This window comes from Mus caroli, chromosome 5 (genome assembly GCF_900094665.2).
Source record: "Mus caroli chromosome 5, CAROLI_EIJ_v1.1, whole genome shotgun sequence".
Taxonomy (NCBI): Eukaryota; Metazoa; Chordata; class Mammalia; order Rodentia; family Muridae; genus Mus; species Mus caroli.
In genome coordinates, this window is record NC_034574.1 from 141,291,383 (window position 1) to 141,303,809 (window position 12,427).

The following is a 12,427-nucleotide window of genomic DNA, read 5'->3' on the forward strand; positions in this document are numbered from 1 at the left end:
GGAGAGGAGAGGAGAGGAGAGGAGAGGAGAGGAGAGGAGAGAAGAGAAGAGAAGAGAAGAGAAGAGAAGAGAAGAGAAGAGAAGAGAAGAGAAGAGAAGGAGAGGATACCACAAGCTACAATTGAATCCAGCTCAGAGTGTTGTCCAATGTTCAGAGTTGCTCAGTGTCCAGCTACAGCACAACACAAACACATACGCACAAACATACACATATACATACTCTCACATACATACATATACACACACACATACACAAACATACACATACTCTCACACACATACATATACACACAAACATACACATATACACATTCACATATACTCTCTCTCTCACATACACACACACATATATATACACATACATACATCTACACACACACACATATATATACACATACATACATCTACACACACACACAAACATCATATATACACTCATACACACACTCTCACACACATATATATACACATACACACATAAATATACATTCACACATAACACACAAACATATACACACTCACACACACTTACATAAACATATCTACACCTACATACGCACATATACAAACACACATGAACATACATGCACACATATACACATACACACAAGCTTCTAGTGTCATTCACTGTACAAGGACTCAACCTTGAAAATCAGCCCCAGACTGAAAACTGCCTCTGCCAAAGGCCTTTGAACCACTGTCTTCCCACAGATGCATTGGCCTTTTATTCTAATACCCGAAAACAAAACCTGTTGCCTTTTCTTGAGTCCCAAGGCTTCCCTCATCAAGCTATTTTAGGAACAAATGTTGGGGAGAGGGCTGATTTTGAAGTCAAGAAAAACACATTTGAATTCCACCCTGACCAATCCACAGTGTGTGGCTCTCAGCAAGTTATCCAATTATCCCCCAGCCTCAGGGTTCCATCAAAGCTGAAAGCGCCGGTGTTGGATGGTTACCAAGAAGCCTGCATGCTCCAAGCCTGCAGAGGAGTCCCTCTGAATCTGAATCTCTTCCTCTTCCCATTCTGGGGGACAGAATGAGCATCCACCCTCACTCAGGTACCCAGAGCATTTACCTTCATGTATAATATACTTCTGGCCATGCCCTGCTTCACCCCTAGGAAGCACCAAGTCCCTTATGGTGTAGGATGTAGAGAGTGCTTGCTGGAGGAGCATGGGGTTTCTGGACACCGTCAGAGGGCAGCCTTGGCTTTTACTCCAGACCCTCTAAATGAGAGCTTTGCACCCTTGGCCCATGATCCTTTGCACATTGGAAGGACATTATCATACCATATTCATAATGGCTTTCGGGGATCCTATTCTGATATCTCGATGAGTGTTCTTGGCTATTCACAATAAGAAAGGCCACAGAGAGAAAAGTCTGCCTTAATCGAGATCTTAACACTGTCTTCAACACACGGTAGTGAAATCTCCCAGGGTCACTTTAAGATGGAGTAGCAGTGGCTTCTCACATTCCTTGAGGATGGCAAAACTCCAAGGACAGACTGACCGGGGCAGCCCAGAGAAAACAAACACCCCCTCCCCCTCCCGGACCCCACGAAGGCTCTTTCTCCGTCTCTACTTTTCCGTTGGGTTGTGACACACCAAGAGGGGATTCCGGGACTGACGAAAGCGGGTTCAGATTAACTCCAGCTTTCCCTACTACCGGAGACAGACATCCCGTTCCCAAAGCCTGGTGTACCGAGGAGAGTTCCTGTTTCCACTTGGTACCAGCGTGGCGGCAGTAAAGGTGGAACCATGACCTCACCACACTGTTCTGTCAGTAGAAACCACTCAGTGCTACGAGCACCATACCTAACTCTGGGAACCAGTGAGATGTGCAAGCAAAAGCGCCTGACAGCTGGGGAGGTCGCTTCACACACACACACACACACACACACACACACACACACACACACACCCTACCACAGCTTCTCTGTCTCTTCAGAACAGAGCCAAGGGTTCCATGGGCTAAGACTTCAAGAAGCTACAAAGCTGCAGAGCATGGTGGTAACTGATCTTAATCCCAGCACTTGAAAGGCAGAGGCGGGCAGATCTCTCTGATTTTAAAGCCAGCCTGGTCTACAGCATGGAGTTCCAGGACAGCTAGGGCAATACAGTGAGGCCAGGTAAAGAGGCGGCGGAGGAGGAGGAGCAGGAAGAGGAGGAAGAGGGAGAAAGGGAGGAGTGAGGAGGAAGAAGAGAAGGAGAAGAAGGAAGGGAGAAAGGGAGGAGAAGGCAGGGAAGGAGAAAGAGGAGGAGCAGCAGCAGCAGCAGCCGCCGCTGCTGCCGCCGCCACAGAGCTGCTAACACTCAGCCTCCAGGACCAGCTGGCTCCCTTACTGGAATCACAATCATCCTAAGAGGCTGCTCTGCCAACTCTGCATGCCAGGCTAACCCTGGCCTGTGTGTCACGAACAAGCTTTATGAATGGGAACCCCGTCCCATAGGTCAGAATCGCATCTTGCCCAAGCGATTGTAAGGGCCAAGATATTTTTTAGCACTCATTATTATTTATCAGCTACTATAATTTTCTGGGCCAAGCTCTAGCCAAGACGGAAAAGCAAAGTGGAAGTGTCAAATGGTGTTGCCCCTCCCCTCAGAAGAAGCCGCCTCCCCAGTCCAGGAATCTGGGCCAGGTCTAGCTTGGAGCAATAGAATGTGACAGCGTGATGTAGGAATTCCAAAATGCAGGCCTTCAGACACCTTGCAGACACCGTTCAATGAACTGAAGGAAAGCTCCTGTCTCTGTGTGAGAGAGTCCCGGCTGCACCACTGAGGGAGGAAAGGCCACATGGGAGGGGACCCCAGTACCAAGTTCTCAGGGAAACTGCTTAGACTGTGGTTGTCCAAGAGACTCAGGCGGGAGCTAAAGGAAACCACCAGCAGAGGGCCCAGAAGTCTAACCTGCAGCACACTGAGATGTACCCAACTGACATGGGCCACCAAGTGTGGGGACCGCTTGCCATGCTTCCATAGATGGAAGATACAAACAACTATTGGCCTCCACCCTGCAAAAACAAGGGGCTGGGCACTCTGTGTCTGACGGCACCACTCGTGATCACTTCAAACACCGATTAGAATCCCTACTGTTCTCAAGGAAAGGGACGCTGCTTGGGATTTGATGTCTAGCAAGGAGAATTCGAGCCTCATGTTCCCACAACGCAGTGGCTTTGGACAATGCAGATCCAACCATCGTGTATCAGCATTTTCCTCTAGCAGGTCCAGAAGTCAGTCACCCAGGTCAAGGGCACTGAACCCAGCCAGGGAGACAGAGATGGGGAGTCTCCATAGTAAAACAAACCATCAGTGAGTCTTCAGAGAGCACCTTGCAGGGCCCACTGGAATGGCGTGGGATTAGACTGATGTAATCCCAGGTGTCCTGATCAGGCTTATAATTTGACCAAGACCAGTGATGAGTTAGGAAAAGGGAGGCTGAATGCCACGGGAAAGAAGATGGGTTTGGGAGATACTGTTGGCTGTGTTGTCTAAATTGACATTCAATTCTTGCTTCTAGCTCCTGCCATCCAACCATCAGAGCACCCCAGCTCTTAGAAGGCAACAATTTGTCTTTAGTCACATTGGCTGGACACACCCTGTGGCTTTGCCCTTGGTGTCTAGGTATTTCCTCTGTCAAAATCCACCAATGCATACTCTTTCTGGTGGGAATCCTATGAAACTGTTTCTCCCCCCCACCCCATAATCTAGACATGACCTATTTAGTGTCTGTTCCAGATTATCACTGGGGAGTTGCCTCCCACGTGTCCAGGCCCCTATAATGAGCCCTAGGGAGGCCTAGGTCCCCAAGGAGGCCAGGTATATCAGCCTCACCCAGAACTTGTTAGAAAAGCAAACAGTTGGGGTGGAGGAGATGGCTCAGGCCAATCCTGTACAATCCCAAGGACTTTAATCAAAGTGCTCTAAACCGCTGAGCCATCTCTCCAGCCCTAATGTTGCTTGTGGTTATCTCAGCTGGCTATTGGAATCCTCTTGTAATTTAAAATCAATTCTCGGGTCTCACCAAAACCATGGAGCAAGCTAGGTAGGGGAGCTGAGACAAGTAAGTGGATTCTTATAGCTCCTCAAGTTGACTAACAGACAACCCAGGCTGAGGACCAGGGCTGTGCAGTTACAAAGATTCTCTAGCAATCCATTGGCGGGTTAAGCCCTCATCAGGGTTTTTCTGGAAGTGGTCTCAAATTTGAGTGATTGATTTTATATTTGCGTATAATGAGAGCCAAGGATTTTTGGTCAAACCAGGTTCACTTGAGGCCTCTTTCAACAAAAGAATCTGGTAATTGTTAGAGCGTTGCCTCTGTAGACTACATGGGTGGGTCTGTGGCTTGAAAGGAAATCCCATGTAGACCCCACCCATGCAATGGAAGGACAAACCTGCTGACCTGTGCCTGGGAGCAGTGTGAATATCTGTGAACAGACTCTAAAGTGTTGGCCAGAACGGCGCCACAGCAAGGCCAGGCAAAGCACAGACGCAAAACACACCAGCCTCCCAGCCAGAGGGAGAACAGGGGGGTCTGGCAGTCACAGAACCAGGCAGTGATACCGCTGCTTTGTAGCCAAACATTCTGGAAAATGGTATCGAACACCGCTGGTGTTCATTCCAGCATTTGGAAGTGAATGCCTCGCAGAGCTTCATTTCTTGTTAAATCTTGGCTAGTTAATGCTGTTCTTACCATTCTCCACCAAATCCATGTTTTCTAAGACATCAGTCATTTGATTAGTTATGGCTTCCTTAGGATGACATCTATCTGCTTTGACTGGAGGGCTGAGCTAAGCCTGAGTCTGTGTAAAGATTAGGAATAGAATGCAGGAGTCCCACTGGCCATCAGACCTAAGGGGGAGCCAGGAAAGGCTTGTGGCTAGCCTGGCCTTTGTCTCTTAACCGCACAGCCAAAGGTCATCACTAGAGTGTAAGGGCAGAGAAATCGGACCCTGGTACTGGAGATGACCCCAAATCCCTCACTAAATCCATATTTCTCCATTTTGAATGTGGCAATAAAAAGCACCTGGGGATTTTGCAAATGACCAATTCTTATATACTGTGAGTGTGTGTGTATGCGCTCGCGCACGTGTATGTTCTCGAATGCATGCACACATACACTGAAACCGTTGGCTCTTAAGAAGAGTGCTGGAGTGTGTTGTGAGCATGTACAGGGTTGGGGTAAAGAAAGGGACCAACTTGAGCTCAGACCAGAGATACAGATCTTTTTTCTTTTTTTTTATTCAGTGATGGAGGCTAGAGAGGTGGTTCAGAGGTTAAGAGCACTAGCTGTTCTTCCAGAGGACCCAGGTTCAATTCCCAACACCTACCCAGTGGCTCACAACCCTCTGTAACTCCCATTTCAGGGTCTCTGACACTCTCACACAGACATACACACAGGTAAAACACCAGTGCACACGAAATAAAAGTAAATATATAAATGTAATAAGCAAAGAAATAAGTTCAGAGATTGTAGTTTTATTTTCAGCTATTGACCAGTTCTTTCCTTATGTTTAAGGTTTTAATCTAAAAACTTGATGTGTGAGGCTGGAGAGATGGCTCAGAGGTCCAGAGCACTGGCTGCTCTTCCAGAGGTCCTGAGTTCACCTGCCCCGGGAGCACCCAGATGGTGGCTCCTGACCATCTGTAATGAGGTCTGATTCCCTTTTCTGGTGCGAGGGAAGACAGAACACTCATATACAGTAAGTAAAAAAGTCTTTTTTAAAAAATGGCGTGCTTGGTTCTGCATGCCAGTCCTGTGTGGGGATACTTTCAGAAGACTAGAAGAAAGAATTTGATCTTCAGGAGCCGAAGGTGCCCAACATGGGTACTGGAACTGAACTCTGGTCTCCGGGGGAACAACTGCTCTCAGTCGTTGTTGACTCAACTGAGTCATCTCTCTAGCCCTTAATTTTCTTTTAATTGTTAACTGAGAAAACCACATGCTTATGGGGTAAGGTGTGATGTCCCACACGCATACAGCTATTGGGAACAATCTCATTAAGTAATCCCAGAGGCTCCGCGGGCAGGCAAGAACACATGAACAAACAGGAATTAAATAAAGCATACCTTACTCTAAGAGGTGTCCTCGAGAGGGCTGTGTGGTGACCCTACTCACTTATCCTCCCCAGCAACATTTCTGAAAAACTTAGACACAGGCTCTTCCCCAAAGAGGAAGGGCACAGACAGGCAGCTAACATACAAGCGGTGCAGATGAGAGCAGGAGGCTGCATACTTGGGTCCCAGGATGATGGCAGTGGCGAGGTAAAGCCCCCACTCTGTCTAGTGCTACCAGGAGGAGCTGCCCTGCTGCCCTGGGTTTCCCTGGTAGGGAGGGGGGAATTGAGAAGGGGCCAATGATCTCAGAGGTGGCCCAGCCCTAAGAAGGAGGGGCAGAGTTAGCATAGGTGAAACAGAAGGTGGAGGGACCAAATGACAGATTAAACCAGCACCATAGAGCACGGCTATTCCAAAGAGGGAACCCAAGGGCTCACAAAGGAAAATCTTATAAATATGTTCATGGACTACTAAGCAGCTATAATTTCTAAGTTTGTTTGTTTGTTTGGTTGGTTGGTTTTGGATTTTTTGATTTTTGTCTTTTTATCTTTTTGTTGTGTTGTGTTGTGTTTATAAGACAGGGTCTTTCTGTATAGGTCTGGCTGTCTTGGAACTCACTCTGTAAACCAGACTGGCCTCGAACTCACAGAGATCAGCCTGCCTCTACCTTCTGAGTGCTGAGAGCAGAGATGTGTACCATGGGGCCTTGAGGTTCTGAATGTAACGCCTTCTCCCATGAGCTTTAGCAGAAGACAATCTCATAGTTAAGGTGATGTTGGGAAGGTAGCTCAATGGTAGAGCCTTTGTTGAGCTACTGAGAGGTGCTAGATTTGATCCCCAGCACCACAAAATACTACTACTACTACTACTACAAGTGTGAGTAGATATCATGGTTTAGGAAAGATGGATGGAAGTGCTCAGTCAATGAATATCTGCATCTCCCTCCCTACTTTGTCCCTGTGGAGGAAAAGCACAGATGCAGCAGAAATGTGGACTGCTGATTGACCTTCAGGGGGTCATCCTGGGTCTGCCACTGGCCAACGTGGGAGCTGAGCAAATATCACAAAACTGCTCTCTCCACTTTCAAACCTGAGCCCCCATGGAACTCTTACAACAAATGTGTGTGAGAGAGCCAAGATTGAAGAGTCTCCCTCCCAAGGAGCCTGGCATGGAAGACAGAGGCAGGAATCAGAAATGGTCTTCAAGCATCCAGGTTTGCAAAGGCGGATGGGAAATGCCCAGAAATTCTTGACATCCCCCCCCCACATCCGGCCAGCAACAATGCAGGAAACCTCGCTCACTATCTTCAGCAGACTGAGTAGAACCATTTCCTTAATGAACACCCCCACACACCCCGACAGTGCTGCATACTAAGTCAGAGGCTTCTCTCTCCAGTTCCCTCAAATACTCCATTCCTCCCATTTCCTTCCCTTCCTTCAGTCTGGAACAAAGTCCAGCAACTTAATCATCAGGGTGCAGCATCCAAGGAACCACAGGATTCGGCCTCCACGGCAGTCCTGGAAAGTGTCTGGCAGGGGCCACGTCTTTCCTTAGGAGCCACTCTGCTCTGTTAAGCTAAATCCAACACAATATGTTTTTTTTTTTTTTAATGCTTTCAGCTGCTCGTGGTATAATATATTGTTACTTAAAATAGAGCCCACTGTGATCTTCAAATGTCCTCTTCCTCTCTACACAGTATCAAGGACATTGAAAAATGGTTCTCAGCCTGCGATGACAGCATAGCACCTGGTGTGTGCCACCAACCTACACAGCACCTAGTGTGTGCTGAGCCAAATCCTGTTCACTAGTTCCCAGCTCCTAGAATTCCCTTTTTATCCCGAGGCTCACTCGCGCACACACAATCAAAAGCATCACAGAAACCACTGTCCTGTTGGGTAGAGATCAGCCACAATTCTGTTGTGTTACACCACGTAATTTCCCTCCACGGAACCACTTTTCTGAAGGGAAGGGGGGCTAGTGTCACTATAAAGCCTTTTTCTTTTTTGGGGGTAGGGTATACATATCACTTCAAGTTCTATATTACACACATTCAAGGATTCAGAAATGTCCCCATAGTTTCGGAGAGGAAAAAAATAGGTTTAATTATTAAATAAGAGGTTTACTAGCCTTGTTGTAATCTGGAACAGTTTTAGAACATAGCTGTTTAAAAAAAAAAGAACTAAAAAAGATTAATTTTTTTAAGCAAGAAATACGGGGTGGGGGGGAGTGGGTTAAAGTGACAGATATCCTCAGTATAGGTAACGTGATTTAGCCTCTGTCATAGTTACACATTCTGCTGGGGGAAAAAAAAAAAAAAAGACCCAAGATAGTGATGCAGTGGCTGAGGCATCTGGGATGCATCCTTGATCAGTCCACCCCTGCACCCCCTGCAATGCAAAAAGAAGCCCACTAAAGACCAAGTTAATTGGTTGGTCTAGTACATTCTACCAGAGAGAAAGATGAGGTGTGACCCCGATGGCAGCAGCAGCCTAGCTCATCAGCTAGGGTGTCAAAGGGCTTAGCACCCATTAACATGCATAAGAATGGCAGGGAGCCGGGAAAACGGAAGGACCCCATCTGTTTGCTTTGTGGAATTCCTTCACTGAATTTTATAGTTGAAAAGGAGCCTTCGGAAGTCAACCATAGTTTTAGGCCAGGTGGTGGCAGCCCACACTTTTAATCCCAGCACTAAGAAGGCAGAGGCCAATCTGGTCTACAGAGTAAGTTCCAGGACAGCCCGGGCTACAGAAAGAAACTCTTGCATAGAGAAAACAAACAAACAGACAAACAGAAAAACAAAATTTCTCCACTTTTAAAAGAAAAATGCCAATTGGGGATCATTTAAAAAGAAACTATATAGCCTATTAAAGACTTTTCAACCAGAAAAAAAAATGCTGCACTAATAATTTTTTTTAATAGAAAGCCTAGTTCACAGTTTATCTGCAAGATGATTGATAAGTTGGAAAACAACATGGACCCACAAGGGACTCAAATAATAACCATTTAAAATATGCAACTTTTGGAAAAGCACAACTGTGTAAGCCTTAGAGAAAAAAAAATAGAAATCACTATGTAAAACTATATTTTAAAAAATGCATTCTATTCAATTTGGGAATAGGTATTATTATTAATTATTATTATTGAGAAAGGATTCCCTGTGTGGTTCAGCCTGACTTTAATTGGCTCCATAGCCAATGTCCACTCTTAGTTAGAACTCACCACCCTTCTGCCTTAGGCCTTGAGTTCTCAGGATACAGACAGGGCCCTCACACCTGGCTGCTACTATTTGCATAATTTTTATTTTAACTCAGAGTTACTATTGGGAATACCATATACACACACCCCAAGCCCACAATTTAAGTATTTCTAATTAGTTCTACCAAACTCTAAATGTCAGCTGCTTAAAAGAAAAGTAAGGGAGGACAGGAGAAGGGGAGAGGGAAGGAGGAAGTGAGGGGGAAGGGGAGAGAGAGAGACAGACAGACAGACAGATAGACAGAGACAGACAGACAGAGACAGAGACGGAGCCAGAGGGGATGAGAGAGAGGAGCCCGCGCAAGAGAGCACACTGGTGTGGAGCTAATCAAGGGTGTGGACTTAAGTGCGTTGTCTTAAGCCTTGAACAGGAGACTGAACTTTTGTAGAGACAGTGGTCTCGATAGCTACAGAGAGGACCGGTAATTATGGTCCTTAGGGCGTTGGTAACTAATAAATATCGAGGCTAGAACACCTGATGAGGCTCAGCGCCTGGCTAGCGGCGCAAAGCGACTCCGTACACATTCCTGAACTGCTTCAATCTGCCTCCACTGTTCGCAAACAGATAAAATTACGCTCAGCCAAAACCAACCCGCTTTAAAATTAAAAAGTAAAGAGACATGTGTCAAGCAGAAAATCCAATAAAACGCCTGTCCCCCCCCCCCTGTAACTTAAGGGTTTGCAATAATTCTTTTAAGCTAGTTTTGCCTTTATATAATAAATCAGTATTTAAACTCTCGAAGCGGTTGTATTTCCGTATAAGCAGCTCTTCAAAAACATTTGTGAAATAGGAAATACAATAACTCGTTTAATATCATTATTTTAGAACCTAACCAGCCACGTCGGATTCTGGCTTTGCCATTTTAGTCCGTTTTAATTATAAACCCCTGTCATTACTTTGAAACGAAGTACAGTCTTCCCATTTCAAAAGGCTCATTTTTACTGTCTTTTAAAACCTTGCTGCCTTTCTTTCTGGGGCCACTACTATTCTACCTCACTCTTTAGTCTCTATCTTCTTTCCCAACCACGCTGTTTTAAAGAAAGACGCTCTGGTATGCGTCTCTGCGCAAAGGGACCTCCCGCCTGCAGACCTGGAGTTAGAGTTCCCGAGGTCCCTCCAGCTTTTTGACCCTTGGACGACGACGGTCTCCACTTTAAATGCTCCTAAAATCTGTCGGTCCCTGATCGGTCCCCCCGCGCTTTTCATATCCTAGAGAACGCTGATGTAGGAGGTCGCAGACTTCACCTACTTCTTAAACCACAGCTTTCAGTCTAAATTGTCAGGTGGTTTTGTTTTGTTTTGTTTTGTTTTTTCTTCTAGATTCATAACCTAAAGGTAGGGCTTAAAATTCCAAAACTTGAAGATTGGACCCCAGGCTGCTGGGTCGCTTTGAGTCACTCACTCACTCCGACGACCTGGACCGCACACCGGCCCCTCACCGCGGAGGCCCCACCCGGGAGACGGCGCTCAGCGAACTGCGGGGAAGAAACCCTGCAGACTGTGCGTTCCCCAGCTTCCTCCGGACGGACCCAAGCGGGTACGGGAGTCAGAGCTGGCCCTTCTCTGGGCTCCATCTGCTCGCCACCGGCACGGGACCCCTCCCAATTCCGTCCTCCTCTGCTCTGGTGGAGCGAGCTCATCGCTAACGACCCCTCCTCTGTCCAGCCCCGGGCAGCCTCTCTGACATCTAGCTTGCTCCAACTAGCCCTTGAGGACTCTGCCGCAGCCTAGGAGCGGGCTCTGGATGCTGAAAGGTCCACCCGTGTGGTGATCTGCACTCCCAGAGTCTAAGGAGCGAGCGCCTACCCGGGAACCCGGTAGGGGACTAGCGGCTCCGGCTACACCCGGCAGGCAATCTGGCTCTGACCCCAGCGTGGAGCTAAGGAGAATCCAAGCAGTGATGCCAACTTCCAGCGGCGCCCACTTGGGGGGTGGGGGAGGAGAAGAGTGTCCCGAGTCGTACCCGCTGCTACAAGTGTCCCCGGCTCCCGCCGGAGCTCGCTTCCCCTGGACCACCCCGTGGCTGCCCATCCCCGCCGAACTCCAACTCGTGGTCCCTGGCGCGCCTCACCTGTAAGAAGCAGACACCCGAGCAGCGCGTAAGGCAAGACCGCGGTGTCCCAGCAGCTGACCATGGTGAGCTAGACGCGGCCTGCTGGCCCGGTGCCCGCGCTCTCCGAGGCCGACGGCGCAGCCGCCCGAGCCGGTCCCCTCCTGCTTCTGCTTGGCGCCGCAAGAGCCCTTCTCCGCGTCTGCAGCCGAGCGGGGTGGTGTGGGGGGGGATCCTCGCCGTCCCGCGTCCGCTAGCCGCTGCGCTTGAGTCCCGGAGCCCGCTCCGAGCAGCAGCCACCACCACTAGCACTACCTCCGGGGAGTGTCCGCCACCGCGCTCCGAGCCTCTCGAGGACCTCGCTGAAGCGCAGCCGAGGGCGGGGGCGATTTATAACCTTTCCCCAGCCCACTTCCTACCCCGGCACCTCCTTCCAGTGACGTCAAGGGGTCCCCCACCCCTCATCCGCCTCCCCACCTACCCTCTTCTTCCTCCCGGAGGGGCGGGGGCCGGCGAGGGCGGGTAGCCCAGGGGCCAGAGCGCGCGTGCGGTGGCGCTAGGCGCGCGGGTCCCTGGGCAGGTTCGCAGGTTCAGGGTCCTTGCTCTGTGCCCTGCTGCCACCGCCCCTCCTGCCCATCGCTCTCAGGAAATCCTTGGCCAGCTCCCTCCACCGAGCTTACTCAGCTCTGGTGACCGCCCGAAACTGAGTAGGGGACCGGTTAAGTGCACCGCCCTGCCCCCGGGGCGGGAAGTCTTATCCTAGGGAAGCTGGCCGCGCCTCCCGCGACGGTGTCCCTGGCACCGAGGAACGAGGCGCAGTCGAGCCCTCTCCCGAGCGGTCCCGCCGGTCCCTGACCCCGCCAGACTGTTGCCAGACAGCGAAGGAAGGCGCCAGAGACCCTCCGCTTAAGGCACTTGGACCCAGAGCGTCCGAGGGAACCGGACGCCTTGCCAGGCACCTTCGGAAAGAGCACGGGTCCCAAGGGAGTGAGTCTGTGTCTTTTTCGGCTTCATTAATGCATCCGCCCAAGCCATTTCCTCAACCCTCTGCTTCCTAGAAGCAAAAC

At 49.1% G+C, this 12,427-nt stretch overlaps 1 protein-coding gene across 1 annotated transcript in view; it reads right to left on the reverse strand.

Moving 5' to 3' along the window:
• Nucleotides 1-12,126, reverse strand: part of Flt1 (fms related tyrosine kinase 1) — a 163,535-nt gene extending 151,409 nt beyond the window's left edge. Inside the window, exon 1 of the mRNA XM_021162004.2 lies at nt 11,382-12,126. Within this exon, the coding sequence (XP_021017663.1) occupies nt 11,382-11,445 (64 nt within the window). The 5' untranslated portion in view covers nt 11,446-12,126. The remainder of the gene's footprint in view (nt 1-11,381) is intronic.
• Between the last annotated feature and the right edge of the window lie 301 nt (nt 12,127-12,427).